The sequence below is a fragment of the Berghia stephanieae genome, chromosome 1, assembly GCF_034508935.2.
Source record: "Berghia stephanieae isolate SIO BIC M18660-M18661 chromosome 1, UCSD_Bste_1.3, whole genome shotgun sequence".
NCBI lineage: Eukaryota > Metazoa > Mollusca > Gastropoda > Nudibranchia > Aeolidiidae > Berghia > Berghia stephanieae.
Genome location: NC_088360.1, coordinates 72,878,602 through 72,902,772, shown reverse-complemented (window position 1 = coordinate 72,902,772; position 24,171 = coordinate 72,878,602). Strand labels below are relative to the sequence as shown.

Below are 24,171 nucleotides of genomic sequence, written 5' to 3'. Positions count from 1 at the left end.
AATTACACAGAATTTTACGAGCAATGGCAATATCTGAAGACTTTTTGTCTAAATTTAATTAACAATTTAGCGATTCGGATATTTGTTGTTTTCTTTTTCTAAATGGGTCTATTTTGTAAAATCTTTAATATTACCTATCTGGGTAAAGTCTTTGGTGCAACATCAGATTATGAGTGGTATGAAATTGTAAGAATGATCTGGATTTGGAATTTTAAAAAGAACAACATAGTTAAATATAAATCTTTTTTTTTAATTTACAAAGAAATAATGATATAATCAAATATTGCTGAAAATTTCAAAAACATAAATGATGTCAGAAAACATTCTGGTGTATCTTTAGAAGAAGTACATAATACTTTCTAAACCTGGAGTAATTGCACTCATGCTATTTGTTATTTAATAAGTGTCTCATCACACTAAAAGTTCAATCACTTCAACTTGTCAGTGATTTTTCCCGACCAGTTGCATTTGATGACAGGAGCAATGTGGGAATTAGCAAAATGTCAGGTTACAAATAAAATAGGATGTGATATTATCTCCTTCTATTTTTTTTATCTTAGACATGGGAGGAGCCAATTACCACCCTATTCTAAAATACTTCACTAAATAAGAAACAAAATAGTTATTTTGGCTTGTTTCTGATGAGATATTTTGTACTATCCCGAACTCCCTTTAGAAGAATAGTGTTCTTATGAGTCATGCAGCCAAAAGAGCAGGAAATACCCAAATTTTCATACAACGAGGAGCTGCTTTATATAGCCATGCAATGCGGCACAGAGCAGGGTGTAAAGTATCATAAATCACATTGTATCTATTATTTTGTATTTATTTCTTGGATTGCACATTACACAATAATTTCCACCAGGTCTACATAACACCAAGGCACTTAATCACAATTGGTGAGACAAAAAAACTAGTTAAAATTAAATTAGCTCAACCCAGTATGTTACATGCATGTTAAATGCTCTAACAATTTAGCCAGCCTCCTTCCACTCTAGTCTACCCCTTAAAAACATAGGGGGCGAAGTGGTCGTGTGGTTGAGACATTGCACTGTGATCCACAAGGTCCCAGCTTCATGCACTTTCATTTTTTTCTTGGGCAAGATTAATAACCCCCAATTTGCTCACTTGGACAACATGGGTGATTCCTGTTGACTTCAGACATCCTGTTTGATGGATTATCTATATTCCTTAATGGAATGCCTAGGCAATGGTATCTTTTGATGCCATGACAGAAAGGTGTAATTTTTAAAAACAAAGAAAAGCAAAGCAAGATAATTGATTTTAATAGTGGCATTAATAGTGAGAAGTGATAAAGAGCAAAGAGAGGGGAAAACCTTATTTTTTAAAGTACAATGTATGGAGCAATGACATAATGAAATTTATTGCCTAGTTTTTATCTATATCATGGCGCCTTTATTTTCATCAATTCTAACATTAAGTTCATTCTTTAAAATTACCCATGAGTATCCCAACTGTCAGCAGTTGGAAATATCCTAATCCAACCTCCCTTGCGGCTGTCTTCCTCTTTCACTCGTCTGATGATTTTAATCTCCTCACTATTCAGACCCATCAAATTCTTATTCACTTGCTTTTCCTTTGATGCTGACATGGAGGCTGATTGAGGCCGTGTCTGCAAGATGGGAAAGAGCAGTCAAAATAAGTTGGAAATTTTTATAAATGATAGTGCGTTTTCTAGATTGAAATATACAAAACCAAGATGATTTTAAAAAGAAAATAAATAAGAATCATAACTATCTCCTAACCACAAATGTTTATTTCTATCGATCCCATAATTACAAGAATTCATAATATTTTTAATTCTGATATAAATAATTCACTGCATTTAAAGGTGAGCTGAATGCTTAGTCAATAAGCTGAAAAGTAAATTGCCAATGAAATAATGGATGACTTGATCAAGTCCTGATTAAAACAATGGAATTTATACCAATATTTTTCAAGTCAGTATCTTATACAGTTCTAATGCAAATGAATGTAAATGTTCAGGCTCCCACCATAATCTTAGCCAAGAGTGTGTTGGAAAGGAGGATAGACTAAATAGGGAAAGGCTTTGAAACGTTAACATTTATTTTCCTACCGATGATTGATTACATTTCAAATTTACTTAATATAATGAACCAGGGGCTGCGTGGCTCAGCATTACGGTATTTGCTTCGTACCCGAAAAGTACCGAGAACGATCACCCACCGCTGCGCTATGCAGCCTTAAGCAAGTCACCTCACCGAAGCTCAATTTGCGGCACTGCACTGCGGCTGATGCCTGAGTTATTCCAGTCTTCCCTTGGAATAGACCCTAGTGACAAATTTAATTTAATGTATTTATTTATTATGTATTGCAATATTTTTCATGTGAATTTGTAAAGGGCAGCCAGCCTTTGTGGCTGACAATTTCTCTCTATAATTTGTAATTGCATAAGGCAGCTACTCTGTAATGTGGCCACAGCCACTTATTTTGAGGACAAAAAGGCCCTTGGAAATAAAATTCACAAAATACCTGACTTGTACATAAAGCGGGCAACCACTTTTGTTGGGTTCTATCGATTTGTTATACAAGTTTGACTGTACTCACATAATGAGCAGGAAAGTGTAGTTTAGCATTTAACGCATTGCATGATCCTTCAATATTTATCATTTTGTTATACAATTAAAATCATCATCAGTTTACATTACCTCTGTTTCTAAATTCTAAGATTAAAGAAAATTAAAGAGCAGTAAAATTATATAGCATAATAATTTCACATCCTACTGTTAAATGAAAATAGCATCAACATATATGTTAAGCAACTATTTCTTGAGACTGTGAATAAGAAATCAAAGGATGAGTTTCTCATCCCTTTAAGACAGAGAAATTGACTGAAGTAAAGGAATTTTTAATGTTACATGAAATGTGTACAATTCTAAATGTGAAAAGAATGCTATTTATTAATTCAAATATAAGACATAAGAAAAAAAAAAATAAGTACCAGACCAATCTTGAGAGTTTTCCTTACTGGCAATGTAACTCGAGGGGCCTAAAACAACAGATGATAGCATTACAATAAAGGTATGAACAGCAAACAGTGAAATTCAAAACAGCAACCAGTTCACAATGGTGGTGCTCAAACAGTAAACAATATCAATGAAATGAAAAGCACTAACAAATACTTTTAAAAAAGTGGGCTTTTTTGGGTTTAACATTATTTTTAAAAAAATATATATTTTAAGATTTTATGAGTCAAAACTAAACATCAAAATCTAGTTGTCAACAAAAGCAATTCTTCAAATCTTTTAGCAACTATCTAGCATAATCGAATGGACGATATTTGAATTTATTTATCGTGAATATTTCAATACAGACATGAGTTATATTATGTTACACTACTTAGCATTCGTATTGAATCTAAATGAAAGTTACCGTTGTAATAGTATTTGAAATCATATTCAGTGGGGTAAAAGAATAAATTTCATCCGTGTGCACAAATTTCACAAATTCACTTTTATTTAACATTTTGAAGATAATTTTTTTTAAAAGTAATTAATAAGACATTAAAATTAGAACTTCATCAAATTAATAAACCAGTAATTTACAAAGTTGATTTAATTGATAATTAAAAACAATACTTCCGGATATTTTGGTATTCATTCATTACTGGTCAGAAAAAGGTTAATAATAAAAGAAAATTTAACAGATATGAACTGAATTCAGAATGTCAAACCATCCAGCAATGTTAAGGGCATGAGTCTCTTTCAAATTTTATTTCATCTTTTCTTTTCAAAAATGCTTTGAAATTTTGAAGTTACTCAATCATATAGACCTCATAAGAACTAGCTATGGAATAATTAAAAACCTTCTTGGGTCTAAGGCTTTTTGATGTTGATTTATTGATAAGTGGAGTAAAATGAACAGTTTTGTCAGTGTACAGTAGAACACATAAACTGACTGATGAAAAAACAGTGAGCAGAGTGTATGGAATAATTTTAAGACATCTTTAGTCAGAAAATAAACCGATATTCTTTTTCTTTTTTAATCAATTACTGCTCAGGATAGCTGTATTATGCAGACTAAAATGTTTGATCAAATCAACAAGTAATCAAATTGAATAAACTAGAGCTATAGTAAAAATCCAAAAATTGAAAAAAAGCATAGAAAAATAAAGATAAATTTCAATTTTTTAAAAATGTGTTAGCTTTAATTGAACACTGAGTGTGAACGTACAATTTTCCATTAATTTTAAACAAAAAAGCTTATTTTAAATTCTGCAAAAGTATGAAATTGAAAAGTAACAAACAATAGTTTCATATAACATTTTGAACAAAATTAAACTAAGTTCAGCCCTCTTCGTGTGAAGCTTTCCTCAACAAAAAAATTAATGAACCGATGATTTCAATGCTATCCAAACTCAAACGATTAATTCATTTTGTTTTCTTGTTAAAAATCATTAATTCTTATTTTTGCTGTCGGTGAAGATTAGTTCCAGGTGTAAATGTAAATGATTTGCAAATGTTTTAGATATTAAAATTGACAAATTAATGCTAAGCCAATTGAACTAGCTTCATGAGGAAATTATAAGAACAATAATATTATTATTCTAAAATCACTATCATGATCATTATTATCATTATAATTATCTTTATTTTTATAAATTTTAGACAAGGTTTCTTCTATTATTAAGCTCCTAATGTCCTAATCGACTGAACAAAAAATTGCAGTGATCTCCACTAAATTACATGATCATAATTACGCCAATGGGTTCCTTGACATATCCCCAATAGCGGATCAACATAATGTTTTCTAATATTTTATAAGCTCACTTTAGACGACAGTATATGTATCTGTGTATAGTTTGTGTTTGAATAGTACCTACAGAACTTGAAACAATGAATTCACAGGTCTATATAAAAGTCTTAGATAACAAAGCACATCTTTGCTAAAATTCACCATTATTGTTGTCATGCTTAACAACATAATTCAGAGGAGACTGATTATTAAACAAATCAATATCAACAACTCCTTTGATTTAAATTTTAAAACATTTTTTACAGTGGGTTCCACAAATATACCTGACGTCTGACTTCCCATTTACCTTGATCATTTATTTTGTTTGAGAAAAATACTTTTTTTCTATAAAATCTATTTATTTGATAGCTTGGTTAATTGATCTTTTGTCATCAATATGCCCATTGTTTATTTTTATATATATTTCTGTTCATTTTGGTTTTAGGTTCTAATTGAATCTAACTTCAGTTACCCGTGTCAGTGGCAAACGAGTTCTGAATTCAAATGTATTCACTTTTATAAAATTTGATAGGACAAATAGATACTCAAACACTTGTATAATAAATTTGCTCAGAAATCTGTTTTTATCCAAATAATAAAATATTTGGATCTAAAAATACAATCATTAAAATTGTTAACAGATTTCAATTTGTTTATTTCGTAAAAGAAAGAAAAAAAATGTTTGATGAGGTTAAAAGCGTTTGAAAGTTCAATGGACCTAATATCACAGGAAGTATGAAATTCTATGTTTTTGATATACAATAGAGAATTTTCCTTGTAAGCCAATTTTTCTCTGACACCCTTATCCAGGTACAAAGGCAGAAACCACTGTATCACTTTTTTTTAAACTCCCAAAGAACAATTTACCTTATACAAGAGCCAGTTATCAACCTTTTGCATATTTAATCGGGCAACATCAATATGATTAATCGGTTCGGACAAACCCATCTCATCCTGCATACATGTTTCACCAAATTTAATCAAATGATTTATTAGCCTTGTTAATTATTGATGTAAATACAATTATTTGAAAATTAAAGAAGCATTCAATTCACTATAATCGTAATGATAAAATGAAAGCAAAAGTTGAAATCGAATGTTTGGGGAGTGCCTATGTGTGATTTAAACTCTGTTTCAAAGATTTCTTAAGCAAAAAACTTTAAAACAACAATAAAAGAGTTGAATGACCACATAAACGTGTAAATACAATGTCTAGCCAAAGATAATAAGGTTATTGTGAAACTAGACTGACAGAGGCAAATATAATTTGTATTGAAACTATTTTGTCAAATAAGAAGAGTTTTAGGCATTAACACTGTAGATGAAATGAGCCACTTGCTAGACTTCCATTAATTTAGATGAAACACTTGTATTTCCCATTTATAAACAACCAGAGTATGATGCAAGAAAAAATGCAATCACACGTTTGAATTACATATAATATTGTGAAATTATAGTATATTGTTTGGTTTCTTCAGTGAAAATTTTAGTTTTGTATTGAAGACAGCCGATATTATTATTAAATGTTTAACAATCTATGGATAAATGTTACGATCCATAACTTAAAGCGACCAGTAGTTATTACCAAGAATTACATTTTATTGAAGCTCTTGGTACTTGTGTAAGTCAGTTGTGAGTTATGATCATACATTTTGCTGTTAAGCCCAAAGTGTCCTGTTCTATAATCAGGCCATGAAATTAAATAAAAATAATATATAAATTTTGTAGATTACCTGAGTGTATGAAATGTGTTAAAAAGAAAACCCAAACCATAAATCATATACATTCTATGCGAATAATGTATTGAACATATACATGTGGGTAAATAAACACGCAACAGTAATAGGACATACATGTATACAATAAATATTATAAAGGAGGTGGATAAATGAATTAAAAAGAAGTTAGATAATGAGTATTCTGGCTTGAAAAATTGGGTAATTGGGCTATTGTATGGCAGTAGATTCTACTTACTGGTTTGGCCGAAGTGGGCCTAAGAGGAGCAGACTGTAACACGAATACACCAACATAGTTTGATACAGAATGCATTTATAAATAGTTTGATAATAATGTAGTCATTGTATTTGGTGAGAAAGAGGTGCTGGATGTCTACTCCAAAATCTGACTATTTAGTGTAGAGAGTTACAGAATAATATATTCTATACTAATCAGAATCTACCAACTACTATATTTAATGAATCTTACTTCAGATACAAATAAATCAGAAAATATCCATGCTAAGGTCTGCAGATTCAGCTTATGATTTTATTTGCCTGATTTCTCTTTATCATCATGTATATTTCCCAGAGAACATAAAATCTTATTTTTAATAATGTAAATGATTATAAACTTCTATGTTTGACCGACTTTTCTATAAAATTTTCAGCAAACTGAGAAAAATTTTTGGATCTTGCATCATGTACAAAGTAAAAAAAAAAAAGTTAATTCATGGCTATAAGCTGTCTAATATTCACTGACAGGTTTCTCACAATGCAGGTTCGAATTAATACCTTTATATGAAATTGCAGTGAACTGTGAATCAGACATTATTTAAAACCTACATCATTAAATAAGCCATTAACTCAGCAGATGTGTTACTCTAGTCTACAATTATAACCCTAACGGATCTGCTGGAAGTTCGCATCCATAAAAATTTAATATCATCTACATTGTTATTTGCAACTCCTATGATAAGCTCATTAATATCTTACTAATTGCTTATTTAATGTTAAAATGACCTGCTTTGACTATGAACAAAAAAAACAACAAAAAAATAAAACAAAACAAAAATTGAGGACAATTTACAAACACGTTTCACAAAGGTGTTTCGCTTCATATTTGTAATAAAATAATTAATTCAAATAAAACTGAAATGAGATATTAAGTAAAATTAATCAAATAGTTTGGGTAAGGAAAGAGTCATAAAAATAAGTATTACCCTTGAAAATTAAAAATTCCTTAAATCACATTTAAACACATGCAAATTTAAAATCAATACTTAAAAAATCCATGTTTCAGATTTATAAATGGTTGTTGGATTGGCGTTGGTGATCATATGGTGGTAAACCAGGGTACTTCATGTGGAATTGCAATGCAATACAACCAAAAGCAATGGATGACACACTGACAAATCTCAGATATTAACCCACCTTGGCTCTATTTCCAAGCTTAGCTGTCACTTCTAGGTTCCGCTTGCTGGGCTGCATGGTGCGCATCATAGGGTCATGGCATATCACACCTGGGTAAGACACATTGATGGTCACAATGGTGATGGATATTATGATGATGATGATGATAATGTGACAATGATGACTACAGTGATATTAAGAGTTCAAGCGATACAAATACACACCTCTAAAATGGGAAATCTTAAGAAGGGGGAGGGGAGATAGAGAAAGTGATAAGACAACTGTTCAAAACATACATAACACCGAAATCACTTTGCCCTTTTATAAGGCAAGAGCAGAATAAAATCTACGTTTCTTTAGAATGAATCTTTAGTTGACAATTGGAGAAATGCCTTAATAGATAAGCACTAATCAAGTTTAGGTGACACAAGGGCATAATCTAACAATTCATTAATAATTTATGGATAATACTTGGTGGAACAAGATGTCTGATCTTCCTCAATTGTCTAAATGCATAACAGATGGAATTCATTACCTGCAAGGCTGAATAAATCACACAACATATTGCCTTTTATCTTCAAGTCCAGAGGACTGTCACTGTGTAAGAGAAGTAAGGATGTACAAAAAACATTCAGATGAAACCACTATACTTCTTTTATAAAGCATAGAAAGCAAAAGCCGAAGGTGAATCTCTGTTTTATTGTTTTAAACTAATTGTGGTAATACTTTGATCCTAATCAAAAGCAATAATCATTGTTACATTGCTTCGCCATTGTCAATTTCATTTAACTTTTAGAGTTTATGCAATGGTAGAGATGAGAAAAAAAAAGAATTACAAAAACAACAGTGCATTAAACTGGATTAAAACATGGATTGAAGGGACAAAACTAACCATCTGGCAAAAATAAGAAAACAACAAAAACTCCATTACTCACCATGCTAAAGATGGAGAGAGGTTCACTTCTAGAACCCACGGTTTTAATGTCTCATCAAGTAACACATCAAAGCCATAAAGTTCTGGAAAAAATGAAAATTTTACAAGTTGTTTGAGTTTTATACGGTAAAGAGATCTATCTATTTAAAAAATCGATGAAACTCAGGTGTAACACAGGATCTATTACCATATTGCTTCCAAAGATACCACTTACTTGGATATTTGAATAAGCTCTAAATAAGTTGACTGAGGAAACAGAATTAAATGGAATCGGGAGTGGAGTAGCTGAAGTGAAATTTTATCTTTCAAGTTCTCAATTTCTTTCATCCTCTACAAATTGTACTTTTGTGATATTCCTGGGTCATTGCTGTTGAATGTAGCAAAGAATTAAGTTCTTATGTTAACCTTCTGACTCAGTCAGACTGTATATAACTGTGAATGTGAATATCCAAAGAGAAAAGTGGGGGGAAAAAGTATAGATGTGTATACATTAAGATTTAAAATTATTGTTAAAACTATAAAGAACAAACCAAAGCAGTTTCCCTTGTATGGCTGAAACATTTTGCATGCTGTGGCAACAGATGACTCAACGGACAAGATGGTTTTGATAACCACATCCTCGATTCGCATCATCAGAGCTGACAAATGAAATAATCAGAAAAGAAATGCAAATTAATAAGAGATCCAGTTCAAGAAGGAAAAGAGAATAGTGTTATGAACAGAAGTTTTGTCTGAAGTTTAAATTATTAAATTATAATAAGGAAAAGAGATACGAAACTTTATCCATAGAGGCTTAACATAGCAAATATACTATTTGATGTGGAATTTTTTTTCAACTCATCAAATCTAAAGGGACAAATTTGGTCTTTTTAAAAAATACTTTATATTTTCACTGAACAGTTTTTGATTATTGATATTATGATAGTTGGATAGAATTAGCTTTCAAATTCAACATTATTCAGCATAACCAGAAAGACATACCAGCTGTGTCTTTACCCTCTGAACGCAAATATCTCAGAAGTGCCCCCATGGACCATTTATTGCCATAGTCCTCAACTTCCGGGTCATCATTTCTATGAAAACAAAGGAGAAATTGAATATAAAAATTTACATATAGGTGAAAAAAAAACTGTTTAAAAATGTTGAAGAAAACTGGGAAAACTTTAAAACCACTCATAAAATCAGTACATAAACACATTCTAAAGAAAATGATGAGTTGGCAGCCACATATGCCATGGACGATCCCTAAAAATGTTTAATAAAAAAAAACAAAGACGGTACCATAAAGCTTAGGGTTACAATAGGGAAGAAGATTGGAATAAATTCTGCAAACTCTGTGGTTCAATACACAAAGAACATAAAATAGAACATTATAAATATGTCAATAAGATACTTGAACCCAAACATCAAATGAAATTCAGAGAGGTGGAATTACAAACAAATTCTGGAGGTACATCAGATCAAAGTGTAAAAATACATCTAGTATATAGGTATTACAGGGACCAGATGGTTCAGACAGCAGAATTATCTTAATTAAACGGTCAATTACCACCAAAAAAGAAAAGAAAAAAAACAATTGCACCAACCAACTTGCTTCTTGATTAAACATTTAGTTAACACATTTTTTAAAAAAATCATTCTCTTACTATGAGTTCAGGCTTAAGAATAGCTATATTAAAAGTAACTTTCTGGGTGAGTTTTGAGCTTTACAGACTACAATATATGTGAGAGATAAAAACTTACTTTACATAGTCATTACTCCGTTTATTGACACTATAGTTGGTAAGATGCATGCATTGGTTCCGTATATGTTTTGAATTCTTTTCATATTTCACAGTTGCAAACCTGGATTAGAAAAAAAAGAAAAGAAGCATTAAGTATTCCATTAAACATCCTATCAAATATCTAATAAACATTCAAAATTTTTGCTTACAAATCAGCCACCATCCATGTTAGATTCAGTTGTCTTTGAACTATATATATATTACAGAGTGCTTCGATTATCGGGATCCGGATCTTGAGTGTATCTGGACAGTGAGCAGGGAACAGATTTTTCCTCATTAATTTTTTTGTTTATCCGGAAACTAGTGCTTCCTGATCTGAACATCGATTTTGGGGACATTTGCCTCTTTAATTTCATTCATCTTGTCTTGTCAAAGTACAGTCACATCTCCATAATCCGAACACTTCTGTTCCCAGCATTTTGTCCTGATAACAGACATCTGGATGGTGAAATTAGTACCTAAAATGGTATATGGTGTTTTGATCAAATACCATGGTAATCAAAGCCTATCATTGAAGCAACAATAGGATTATATCAATTTCTTCATTGACCAATGTGTGGTTTGTTATTTATGGACAATAAAGATCTATTATTATTAGAATTATTTCTATTAATGTATTCTTGATTATCTCTTTTTTGAAAGATTAATTGAAAACAATGCCTTTGCATGCCCAATGACATCATCAAGTTACAGGGGTTAGATTAGTGTCAATCAGATTGTGTAAGCTAAACAGTCCCATATGATTGACATTTGTTAATTATTGTGCACACACTGCATCGCCACATTGATCTAGGAGGCAGGGACTGTGCTGGATAGACAAAAAAGTTACCTAACTAACCTAAATTGGATGTGTCAAAAGGTTTTGAATCAGATTATATTTCAGTCGCTTGTCGATTGCATTTAACTCAAGCAGGCAGAAAGACAGCGTCAGTCAGTGTGATGTTCGGATGACGGAATCATAAATCTCCTATTGTAATGTCTTAATCGGATCCAGATACAAGAATTTCCAGATTATGGTGTACAGATAAAAACGAAATAATCAGTACTTTTTGTATGAAGTAAATTGTTTTTTCAAAAATCCTTTTATAAAAGCCATGTTTACCAAACTACAAGAGCGTTTCACAACTTGTTAGATGGAGTCTAATGACCTGGTTAAATGTATGACAAAATTATTTAAAGTTTTTGAAGTCATACAAAAAGACTTTAAAAAATATTCTCCTTTCAAATCTAACTTCACCTTAATTCAAAAAAGACAAAACATCCCTTTTACCTTGTAAGACCTTCCTCATACAAATAAATAACCAGTGGATCATATGATGTGACAGCCACATAGATTCTCAAGTCGAATTTAAAACCTGTGAAGAGAAACAGTTTAAAATAGTACAAACTTATCTACTTTTATACATGTCATTAAAATATGAACTATTTAGAGAGTCTGGTGTGAAGATGATGTTGCAACTAGGATAATTTAAATTATTTACATTTTTTTTAAATATTAAAAAATTAAAAAAAAAACCACGATTATTCTCAAGGAGGCTTGCAATTTAAAAAAAAATAATTGTTTAGCAGTTTTACAGCACTTGCAACACTCTTGGGTTATTTCAGCACCAGTAAAAAAGGAGATGATAGGGTTGTAGATCTGAAGTTAAAAGCACCAAAGAAAAGTAAAACAAAAGGGACTTCTTCGAATAAGAAACGAAAGATTCCACAAGCAATCCATCATATTGCCTATTTTGAAATAAAAGTCCTATCCAGATACAAGCTAAGGATAACTATGTGGAGGATACACTCAAATTATTACAATATATGCAAAAACTAACAACTATAAGGAAGAAAATGTCATTTCTCAAAAAAAGGAACCATTTATTTGACTGCTTCCCTCTTAGCTAAGGTTCCTCATCAGGACCAGAAAAAAAACCCAAGCAGAAAAAAGACAGAAAGCAACGTGGAAAGCAAAACAGATGTAGGGAAATAGAAGACACAGCAATAGCGATCTCTCCTAACAGTGTGGGAGGTCAGAAGATCCCACCCAAGTCTTGCGAAGACATGTGATATACATTGTTAAAAAGAAACAAACTCAGCTTAGAAGTATGCAATGGACGGATTAAGAGGATACTCCGAATATTCTTCTTTAAAAAAAAATTAATTAAAAGTTAATAAATTTCTCTTATAAATATATTATGAATCACTAGTGAAACTCACCATCAATAACTAAAGGTGATGCTATGTATTTGCAAACAATAAGATTTTCATCTAGAGGCACTTGATCGGGCTGAAAATATTTGTAAAATAAATTATCAAAGACATTTAAAAAATGATTAAATAAAGAAAGAAATATATAAATAAATTATTAAATAAATAAAATCTATAACTGCATCATAACAAAACATCACCAGTTGTAAGTGTCAAACGATAAATAACTAAATAAAAAAATCATTATACTAAAGATACAATTAGCAAATTTTCAGTCGCTAACTTTTACTTCAAGTATCATTCAGGGTGTAAATATCAGTTTAAAGATAGTCTCAAAGACTGTAGAACCAACAAACTGCAATCAAACTTATTATTTAACAAAACTTTAACTACAGACTTGGATATCTAAAAACCAGCATAACATAAACTGATATGTAGTGGCATCCGATTTAGAATCACACAAGCCTAAATCAAAAATATAAAAGAACATAACAAATGAACTAAATACTGTACAAACTTACATGATTAACGAGAAACACTCCTCTTCCACGAGAAGATGCAACAGGTTTTACAATGTAGGGGCCTTTGTCTTTTAAGAAATTTGCTGTAAATATCAAAAATGTCAAAATGAATCTTTCTCTTTTAATTCTATTTTTGGTCATGTTCAATTAACACCAATGTGAGCTTATCTTTCTATCTAATTTACCATTTGACTTCTTAAACTGCCAAAATCGTATTTGCTATTGATGGATGATGTTTCAACTTGTTACGAAGTAAAGCAATATTGAGCATTGTCAGTGACTGGATGAGTGACAATGATCTCAACCAAAAGAAAACAAATATCCTGATGTACATTAAGCATGGTGATTCAGGGGCAATGTTACATACATGTTCATATTTTTCACAATATTTACTTACAGCAGAAATCCTGGTAATCTCCTGGTAAAACAAAGCTTGGTGGAATGAAGTCAAAATGTTTGTGTCCCTGAAAAAAAGATATCAGTTATCTCTTTTCAATGACGCATCATATAATAATGAAACAATTAATAATACTAAGATTAATAATGATGATGATGATGATGATGATGATGATGATGATGATGATGATGATGATGATGATGATGATGATGATGATGATGATGATGATAATAATAATAATAATAATAATAATAATAATAATAATAATAATAATCATAATAATAACAATAACAATAATATCCTTATTGTCTATAGAGTTTTTTTTTCATTTGGTTACAACAAAGGGTTTTTTTTGGGTACTAAATTTTTGTCATCCAATATCAATGTCAAGGTCTATATTAGAATCGGTACCAAAACTACAGTTTGTGTCTATTGAAATTTTTGTGTACTTTTTGTTGCCCCATTTACTGTCAAATCCTCACATTTCTCTAATCATTAACTAAGCTGTCATTGGGTTACATGTTTTCAATTTTTCTTCCATTTATATTTGTTTTCCACACTTGTTTTCCATTACTGCATTCAAAAACACAATACTTTTCCTTAAGAAATAATTTCAGCTTATTTGTCATCCAAAGTTTGAGTATCTCTGAAAGTTAATAGTATGAAGATAAATGACAAAGTGAGGTTTCAAAATATAAAAAAATAAAATGATTAGACTTCGATGCAAATATTATTATCATCAAGGCATTTTTTACCCTTTTTAAAAAACCAATTATCAAAACATCTTCTCTTCTTAATGCATAACAATGTGAAAAAAAGAAACTACTTGGATGCTTCCGACATACCTTAATTTGTTGCATCCTCTGTACATTTTTGAATAATCTATCCTTCCTTGTAAGTTCATATGATCTGCAATTGCAAAAAGGAATTTTTAAAATAATATTTTATTCAGAGAGACGAAGAACAGTAACCTTGATATAATGTGTTGTCATCGTAGTGGTTTGTATAAAATATACCAAAATGGCGAAAGCATTCAATTGCTGCTTAGTCTTTCTTTCACAAAACAGGACTTGTGATTTCATGAGGGCAATTTGGAAACAAATATGATAATCATTCTTAAAACATATTTATCTTAATTCATTCAAACTTACAACACACACACACTCCATGACTAATTTTCAAGCCTTCACAATCAACATATTTTTCCAACAATGCGCCTGCATGAGGGTTTCATCTGTATCAAACCAAGCATTAAAGGATGCGTTTTATGGGACTAAAGAGATGATAGATGGAGCGAGAACAGGACTATGGGGTGGGTGAAATAATATGCCTAAACCATAACGTAGAAACCAGTTCTGTATGGGAGGAGGGGGGAAGCTACTGTGTTTTGGAATTCAAAAGGTAGTCTTCATCCCTCATGGTCCAAGCATCAATGCTGCCAGTTACCATGCAACTCTTCATAAACCGAGAGATGCCATGCGATGCAAAAGGTCAGGACTTTTGACTCTGGGTGTGATTCTTTTGAGTTCATTAAGAATGAAAAATTATCAGTCTTAAATCAAATATACATCAAAGACATCAATCCAGAATCATGATCGTGGTTTAGATGCCATTAGATCACAGAAATGCCTGGAATCTGTTCTTTTCATCTTTAAAAGACTGAAGGTCTGTGAGTAAAGTTTTCATACATTATTTATACATTATTATAACGAAGAGTGATTCATAAATGGAAGATTTTTGTATATGAAAACAAAGTATTTACACTCCTGGAAATATTTCAAAATTGCCAGCAAATCAAAATTCATCAGTTTTTCAAACAACGAGAGTACAAGAAATAAATTGTTCTTCAGCAGGCCAATAAGTGTGGCTGATATAAAGCCTGTAACACAAAAGTTTATTCACCGAATTTTAAAACGTTTTTTCTGCTAATTATCAAAGCTTCTTAAAAATTTTGAAAATGACAATGAAAAATCATTAATAGAAATCAAGCTATGACATAAAGCTAAAAGTTACCTTGGAAAGTGGTTGATCTTTTGGAATTCAGACATTGTTCTCAATGTGAATGGCTTAAGATGTGAATTGCTCCATATTACGTTGTAATCAGCACTATTTGGATGTACCTGTGAATGGATAATATTAATAAATATGTTCAATGATGAAAAGAACCAAAAAGTATGTATAGAAATTTACCTACTTTAAAAAAAACGTCAAAAAATGGCTATGGTCAAAATAGGTTGGAAAGTTGTTCACAAACAAAGCAAGCAATGTTCAAATGTATTTTGCTTTGTCGCACTGGACTAACAATTGCCTGTTCTAAATCAATCCAAATAGTATACAAGCATTACATTTTTTGAATGGAGAAGGGGAGAGGGTGATTTTCATTTTCACATATATATTTAAACTGTAAGGGGACTCGATTACACCAAAAGTCACATCCATAAAAAAAAAAAAAACAAGAATCAAAAGTGAGAAATTATGTTATAACAATTTTAAGTAAACATCTGAGAATATTGGAAATAGTACAATTTTTATTTATCAAAGAAAGCATACCTCATGAAATCCATGAGAAAGTAGGATATTTCTAACTATCTTGCACTCTGTTGAGGCAAACTTAAATGCCAGATGGTATCTCTCTGAAAGAAAAGAAGTTACCATTTAATTCATGTATATACTTGCTATTACAACATGATTAACATGGGATATAAATGATATAAAACAAAAGAGTAGCAAATACCATACTTGTTAAGAATAGCAACAATGTGGTTGATATATTTTTTAAAAATATTAAAATATGAAAGGATGCTTCTGCCTCCACAATACTTTTGGGTGATGTTCTGTGTATTACTTCTCTTTCACAGGCACGAGCAAATATTCATTTGTAATCGATGTCAAAAGAATTCATCAATTCCATTTTAATAGAACAAAGTTTGTTTAAAAAGCAAAATCCAAATATGTGTTAATAACATCCACTAAAGTCTTTCATCAACTGTAACCAACTGACCTCCGACTGTTTTCAAGTCTGTTCTTTTGTTCAGGATTGTCTCTGCGTTGAATAAGATGACTGGTACCCTTTTTGCATAACCAGTCCATTGAACATTTAGGGTTTTCCCTCTGTTAAATGAAAAGTGGGGAAATGCTTGTATATGTCATTGTGCCTTAGTTCATAATAGTCAAAAAGTCTCAATGAAAATGATGAGAGCAAGGCAATTCCTTGTCATCTCTCATTTGTGTCAAAAAAGATTCTTAAAATATTGAATCAAGAAAGTAATCCACAAACAAGATAAACTGTTTGGGAAATACAAACTTTTAAGAAGTGTGAAATGATGACAATATACTAAACACACTTCACTGACATTTATCTATTTTAGAACAATTCTTTTCTTCTTTTTTTTTTAATATGCAGAAGCTTCTATTTCTATCTATCCCAATGTTAAAACAGCTTTTTAAACCCCTTCAATAACACATAAATCTATGTCAATACTTCATAAAAAATATAATGAACAGGCCATATAAACAATGGCTATGGTATTGGCTGCCCAATGTGCAATTTTGTCAGCTCACAGGAAGGGAAATCGAGATATTGGCGAAATCACCTGCTTTTACCATACTGAACATTTATGAAAAAGTGATATTTTTATGAAAATCAAACCAATGAACAGTACCTTAAAAAAAAAAAAAAAAATTAAACAATTAAAAAAAAATTTAAAATAATAATTTGATCATGCAACCCCTTTGTTGGCCTCTCTCCACTGGTTGCCCATTGAAAAGCGCACATATTACAAAGCAGCGTGTCTTGTTTATAAGTGTTTGACTGGTATAGCACCGGCATATCTCACAGATCACGTGGTCATGTGTAAATTTGAAAATTACACTTTAAGATCATGTAATGACCAAACGAAAATTTCGGAAAAAAGATCAAGAACAAAATTTGGTGATAGATCGTTTGCTTCTTTCGACCGAAGATTTGGAATGAACTACCACGTGGTCTGAGGGAGTGCAAGTCTTTACCTACCTTTAAAAAGAATCTCAAGACACATTTTTACTGTATTTGTTGTTATTGACTCTATGAATCCTTGATTTGGCTATGAATTATTATTATTATTATTAATTTTTTTTTCACTTAAAATTGACATTTATATTGTAAAGTGCCCAGAGCTTGTGTTTTACACGAGAATGAGCGGTATATAAATGTGTATTATTATTATTATTATTATTCTGACTAATTTTAATCAAGAAAAGGATGCAACAGGAAAATCTAGATTTTGTGGCAGCTTATAACCATGAACAATAAAATTTAACTTTTATCACTATCTCTCAGATTATACTTTGAACCTTCAGGCAAACTAGAAACCTCATTCATTAAAATTAACATACCCTGCCATTAATGAAAGCCGCTATCACTGTTAGATTGTGTCTCAGACTCAAAATACTTTTTTTTAAAGTTTCAAATGTATCACAATTCACACAACTATCAGTATTAAAATAATGTTGATAAACTTGATTTGAATATGTGTATACATAAGTCAAACAAAACTTCCATCAACATGCAAACTTTCAAATTTCTATCATTTACTTACTTTGAATCTAAGCGACGATCATCCCCATCATCACTCTCATAATCAGAATCATGTTCACTGTGTTCATCATTATCACTCTGTTCAGATGGTGTGAGTGATCCATTACCATCTGAGTCTGCAGATCGTACATCTTTGGACGCCATTGCCATACTCAATGATTGTCAACCGTAAACATCTGCTTTTTACCTTCATTGAAAAAATTAATAAATTAAAAAATACAAAAGATGTATCCCTTGAGAAGGTAACCCTTTAACCCTTCAAAACACAATTTTTCACATGACCTCTCTAATTATACACACCATTACCTCAGAGCCCATTTCGATCTATAGGTCCAATTCATATATAATCTTCTGATTTCATTTCACCTGGAACCTGGACGCTTTTTTTTCTTTATACATCATTTGATACTACATTACCAATTATCACTAAACATGAATATGTTATAGAGGTCAACGCCTAATAACCCACCTTGAAAGGTGGTGTAGACTATAAATTCATGTCTAATGACAAAGGCTTTGATATTTATCCACTACATAAATTGTACAGATACTGAATAGGAATTTGGTAAATAATTTGTTTGTTTTTAAGGATTTTTCTGAATTTTCAACACATAGGACACTCTAGCGCCAGAAAAGCAGTCAAAAGATTTAAATCTAGCTATCAAGCACCAATGAAAAGTTAGGAAAAGTGGTTGAGATCAGCATGGACCAGAGCGATGTATCCTTGTGTATGGTAGGAAACAACTTTAAATTTAAATGTACCACTCACCCCAGGACAAAGACAGGCAGACACATGGAAACTACAGACAATAGATAGGGATTGAAGAGATAGCAAGGCATAGAGACCGATGTAAACTTGGTTGGTGTAGGACAGTACAAGGGATAATTCCACCCATCAATCCCTACCCCTGAGGCCTTCCTATTAAACTAAGGGAACCATGATCGAGGTCATCCACATTGAGAAGTAAATAGTTTTGTTTTGTGATAATAATATAAAAAGATGAAATAATTATTAATGAATGTCACATATAATTTTGGACGAAGGCAGACCCAACACAACTTTTAAATTAAGCCATTGGCACATAAAACTATCCTTAAAGGACAAATTTAAATTTAAAACAATACCAGATTCCCTTGTGCTTTGATTATTCACAAAGAAAAGAGTGCTTAAATATTTTTCAGACACCCTTTTGAAACTTCAAATTTATTTTTAAAATTTGTAATCTTCGTGCAGCTTCAACCTTACCTGGAGTGAGGCAAAGGCCTGTGCCAAGGACAGAAGAAGATGGAAGAGTGCTATTGAAGCCCTATGCTTCACCAGGAGCCAAGAGGCATAAGTCAAGTCAAGTCAAGTCATACAATTTGGAGAATACGAAAACTTTTGTAATCCACATAGAAACACGAAAGACGAGCTGGCCAGTCATTATTATTATCGAAGCCACTGGCTAAAAACACATGGAATAAATCATCACAAACCAAGATGTATATATCGGTGCTCTTAACAGGTGAAAGTCAGAAAGTCTTTAAAAATTTGGCAACACCCCCCCCCCCCCTGGAATGAATCCAGAGATTGGAGAAGGGAAAAATGTCCACCAGACATTGTGCAGTGAATATTGCAGAGTAGTATGCATGGTCTATTATAACAAAAATTTGTCAACACCTACAAAAACAAGCATTGAAAACACTGAAGAAGAAAAAGAAGAAGAAGAAGAAGAAGAAGAAGAAGAAGAAGAAGAAGAAGAAGAAGAAGAAGAAGAAGAAGAAGAAGAAGAAGAAGAAGAAGAAGAAGAAGAAGAAGAAGAAGAAGAAGAAGAAGAAGAAGAAGAAGAAGAAGAAGAAGAAGAAGAAGAAGAAGAAGAAGAAGAAGAAGAAGAAGAAGAAGAAGAAGAATGAAGAGGAACAACAACAACAACAACAACAAGAGAATTGATAAAAAAAAGTTCCAGATTCGAACCCCCGTAGCAAAAGTAGAAGAAATTGAAAGGTGGTTTAACCACAGCCACAAAGACCTCTGCATAAGATAAGCTTATGTGTGCTGGATATTTTTTCCACCAATTTGGGGTGGAAATCTTGATTGTTTTATTTCTGATCCAGGTATGTAATTATATTTATTTGTATGCATAAATCCAATTTAAAATAATAAAACACAGGAAAAGAAACACCAAAATATAATGGTCAAGAGCCATACCACCGCTGACTCATTTTAATGCAACTTAATCCAACCCCCAACTATTCATCTATTTCCCGAAATTGTGATTAGAATAAATAAAAGAAGACCAATAAATTTTAAAGGTGATTGGTGAATTTATTTATGGTGGGTGGACTACAGACTGATTAATGATTTCTTTGCAAATTTGATGTGTTCATTTCCAAATTCCAAAAACCTGCATAACATTGAAGCCATTTGGCATCTTGATATTGCTTATCTTTTTCTTGTGTTAAAAAAAAAATCGCTTAGTTTTTACTGATTTGATACACAAATCACCATTGTCATTTTTTCCCAGATCATTTGGCTTTTTTTTTCCCTGACGTGTTAGACTTTTTGTGTAAAATCTATTTGACAATGGCCCGTGAATAAGAATTTTAAATCTTTTTTTTTTTAATCTATGACCATTTGCTCGATTTCTGGGCGAGATTTATTCATTTTTTCGTTTATCTATTTAATTTATTCAATCATTCATTTATTTAACGTAGTGTTTTTATGCACCTCCGTTGACGGTGTATCTTAACGGATCGTTTTTATACACCTCCGTCACGCATGCGCATTCCACCCAATTTCATTAGCGATATTGTGTTTTTGCATTTGGACATGGCGAAAGTTATATTGTGACATCTGTAGGATGTTTTTGTTAATAAATTTATATAAAAATAATAATAATTAAAAAAATCGAAATATAAAACCAGAAAATAGAAGTTGCATTGAAGGTAAAATAATGTTTTAGAAAGACCTTATTAAATGTGATGAACAGTCAGGTGGCTCCGTAGCGCAGTGGACAAGCTGTCAGACTCCAACCTTGAAAGTACTGGGTTCGGTTCCCATTGTCGACTTTTTTTTTTTGGATTTACTTTGTTTTTGTTTGCTTTTTTTTCTTTCTTTTTTTTTTTTCAAAAACTTTTTATCGTGTTTTTAAAACACTTCGATTTTAATTTTCTAAAATTTATTTATTTGAGATCAGTATTTGTGTGCCATGTTTCTTTTTACTTTTGATTTTTTAAATTATTGTTATTATTCTTTAATTTATTATCATTGTACATCGGTAATGACTAAGCAGCGTGCTAAATTACAATCTAAAACTATTTAAATCTCATGGACATATGCAGCAACAACTTTACCATCACCGCCAACGGAGGTGTATAAAAACTGTGCGTTTTTGTACACCTCCAACGGAGGTGTATAAAAACGCCACCTTTATTTAATTTGTACAGCTTTATTGCCTCTGATGTTCTATTTTTGAGAGAGATAGATTCATTTTAAAACATTTTTTTGGCTTTCATTTTATATTGATTATATTGCTGACTTTCTGAGCAAGAATTAAAAAAATAAAATATTTATTTTCTTCTCTGATCTCCAGGCAAGATTAAAAAATCTAATAGTCTATTCATAAACCTTATTTAACAATAAAAAAGGGGGTGAATATTACCATTTGTAACACAAGGCAAATAAATCTTTAAATTTATTTTTTTAAGGGAAAGGAGGGACATTTAACATTTACTAGGTACATTTTATAAAAGGCCAGAAAAGAAAAGTGCCACAGACGAGAATTGACCTCAATCACACACCGTTGACAAAAACAATCCTTTTGGGAGTCATCAAACCAATTCAGCCATGCCATTCTATCCACACGAATGACGTAATGATATATCTCAAGTATAAGATAGGGCTGTATATGATGTATACATAGTAGGCCACCACTTGACGTGTTGTCGGGTATTGTTTAAAACTTTTATTGATATAGTCGTGCATTACGTTTTCATATTATCATAGTAAAAATGTATGAAAGTTAAAAAGAGCAAAGGCGAAGTTTCAATAAGGTGTCTGTGATAATCACAGGCTGTTATTCACAGAAGTCAATAAATTTTCTTATTCACAGACACGCCAGTGAATAATGACAGCCAATTTCAATTAATTCTTAGTGAAGGCGAAGGTGTCCATGAGGTCAACTTATTTTTTTTGTATGACATAATCAATCTTAAAATGAAAGAAAGACTATGACTAATCATATTATTCAAGTCAAGTTACCACTTTCAAAATATAACAATGAAAATAATTTTACGCAGATGACTTGATCTGGCATTGTTTCTAGGTAATAAAAAAAAAAACAGAGAGGGGAGTCGGGGGTAAAGTAGGTTAGACAAAGACCGGCAACATATTGCCACGAAGGCGAGAATAGGCAAGTCGTAAATGTATCATCAGTCACGCAAATTTAAAAAATATTATCAGTTTAGTCAGCATAAGTTGACAGCGCAAATTAATATATGATTAAAGCAGATGCCGAGTTAATTATCGCCCACCCCTATTGGTAAACTGCCAACAGACTGACTGACACTGACAGGAAAAAAAACAGCACACAACACTCAGCAGCCGGGACTCATTCATATAGACGAAAGGTTTAATAACCAAATTAAAATAATCATGAATAAGTTTCCTAATCAATTTATGCGAGTTTAATGTCAAAGTCATATAAATACTTACTATTTTACATTTATTGATTTGATTTTATGTACACTAAGTATCTGTCAAAGCATGTTTACATTGTTGTTATGCGAGAGCGCTGGATGTGTCCGCCATCGTGGTTGCGACAATCGATCGACCAATCAAATTGCAGCGATTTAGTGATCTAACTATATATTTATTTCGTCATCAAAATTTTCACATCTAATTCTTACCTGGAGAATAATATTTAGGACTCAGCAATGGACACCGAAATAGATAAGTTTGATATTGTTGTGAATAGACCAACGGCTGAAAAACACACATCAACTGTTATATTTCTACATGGAACTGGTAGGAAACTGATTAGACTTACTTAGAAAAACAAAACAAAATGAAAAAATTAAAAAACAAGCAAAAAAAAACAAAACAAAAAAAAACTAACCAAAAAAATTATATTTTTTTAGAAAAACAAATACAATATTTTTTTTCTTTGAAAAGAAAGAAAACAACAAAGGACACCTATACATTTGTCTTTGAAAACAACATAACATAATATAAACAAAAAATAAATAATGAATAAAAAGTTAGATAAAACGCGCGGGTTTGTGTGAGAGACAAATCTACGAAATGCTGATGATTTGACATAATAAAATTTACGTCCATGCATGTTACCTACTACTTGAAAATCATTGACGGTTCGTTTACGTATCATGCAACGGGGTAACTTTGAACACTTTTTCAACTCGAGAGCTCTCTCGAGCCTCGGAAAATTGAACAAGGCGCTCAATAATGCTTTGTTGGGAAAGAGAAAAGTTCAATGGCTTTATAGCAAAATAATAATTTTGGAATCAGTTCTTGGCTTTTCATAACTTGGATTTTATTTATTTATTTATTTATTTATTTATTTATTTATTTATTTATTTATTTATTTATTTATTTATTTTAACTGGTTAATAATTTATTGCTCTCGTGGTGCTACACCTAGTAATCCTATATATCAATTCTTTAAAGTAGACCATTGGTCATGTCAATAAATCTTCGATGTAGTAACTATTTTGGCATCAAATTCGTGCAATTCGCCATTGCTCTCCAATAGTAATAATGCCGCCGTTCTTTTTGTAATTACCCTTTCACGCTCGCAAATCTTTAGTCAATTCCCTTACATTCTTACCCAGATCAATATTTCCCAAGTAATTCTGCCTTCATGA

General features: G+C 31.5%; 2 protein-coding genes across 18 annotated transcripts in view; one reads left to right on the top strand and one right to left on the bottom strand.

Moving 5' to 3' along the window:
- The window catches only part of LOC144956171 (tubulin polyglutamylase TTLL5-like), a 44,562-nt gene extending 21,429 nt beyond the window's left edge, over positions 1–23,133 (bottom strand). For 3 of the 17 annotated variants that reach the window (XM_078886593.1, XM_078886649.1, XM_078886619.1), the window contains exons 1-19: positions 23,003–23,110; positions 18,311–18,496; positions 16,735–16,844; positions 16,284–16,366; positions 15,747–15,853; positions 14,579–14,642; positions 13,734–13,800; positions 13,337–13,419; positions 12,825–12,894; positions 11,893–11,977; positions 10,582–10,683; positions 9,820–9,911; positions 9,369–9,476; positions 8,840–8,921; positions 8,440–8,501; positions 7,926–8,014; positions 5,644–5,730; positions 1,461–1,633; positions 135–197 (exon numbers count right to left, since the gene is read on the bottom strand). In XM_078886593.1, the coding sequence (XP_078742719.1) occupies positions 135–197; positions 1,461–1,633; positions 5,644–5,730; positions 7,926–8,014; positions 8,440–8,501; positions 8,840–8,921; positions 9,369–9,476; positions 9,820–9,911; positions 10,582–10,683; positions 11,893–11,977; positions 12,825–12,894; positions 13,337–13,419; positions 13,734–13,800; positions 14,579–14,642; positions 15,747–15,853; positions 16,284–16,366; positions 16,735–16,844; positions 18,311–18,459 (1,676 nt within the window). In that variant the 5' untranslated portion in view covers positions 18,460–18,496; positions 23,003–23,110. Of the gene's footprint in view, positions 1–134; positions 198–1,460; positions 1,634–2,983; positions 3,032–5,643; positions 5,731–6,750; positions 6,784–7,925; positions 8,015–8,439; positions 8,502–8,839; positions 8,922–9,368; positions 9,477–9,819; positions 9,912–10,581; positions 10,684–11,892; positions 11,978–12,824; positions 12,895–13,336; positions 13,420–13,733; positions 13,801–14,578; positions 14,643–15,746; positions 15,854–16,283; positions 16,367–16,734; positions 16,845–18,310; positions 18,497–23,002 lie in introns of all 17 variants that reach the window. The other 14 variants (XM_078886575.1, XM_078886650.1, XM_078886675.1 and 11 more) reach the window with 11 other exon arrangements.
- A 47-nt stretch (positions 23,134–23,180) lies between these two features.
- LOC144956256 (lysophospholipase-like protein 1) overlaps positions 23,181–24,171 on the top strand; it is a 10,359-nt gene continuing 9,368 nt past the window's right edge. Inside the window, exon 1 of the mRNA XM_078886697.1 lies at positions 23,181–23,314. Within this exon, the coding sequence (XP_078742823.1) occupies positions 23,224–23,314 (91 nt within the window). The 5' untranslated portion in view covers positions 23,181–23,223. The remainder of the gene's footprint in view (positions 23,315–24,171) is intronic.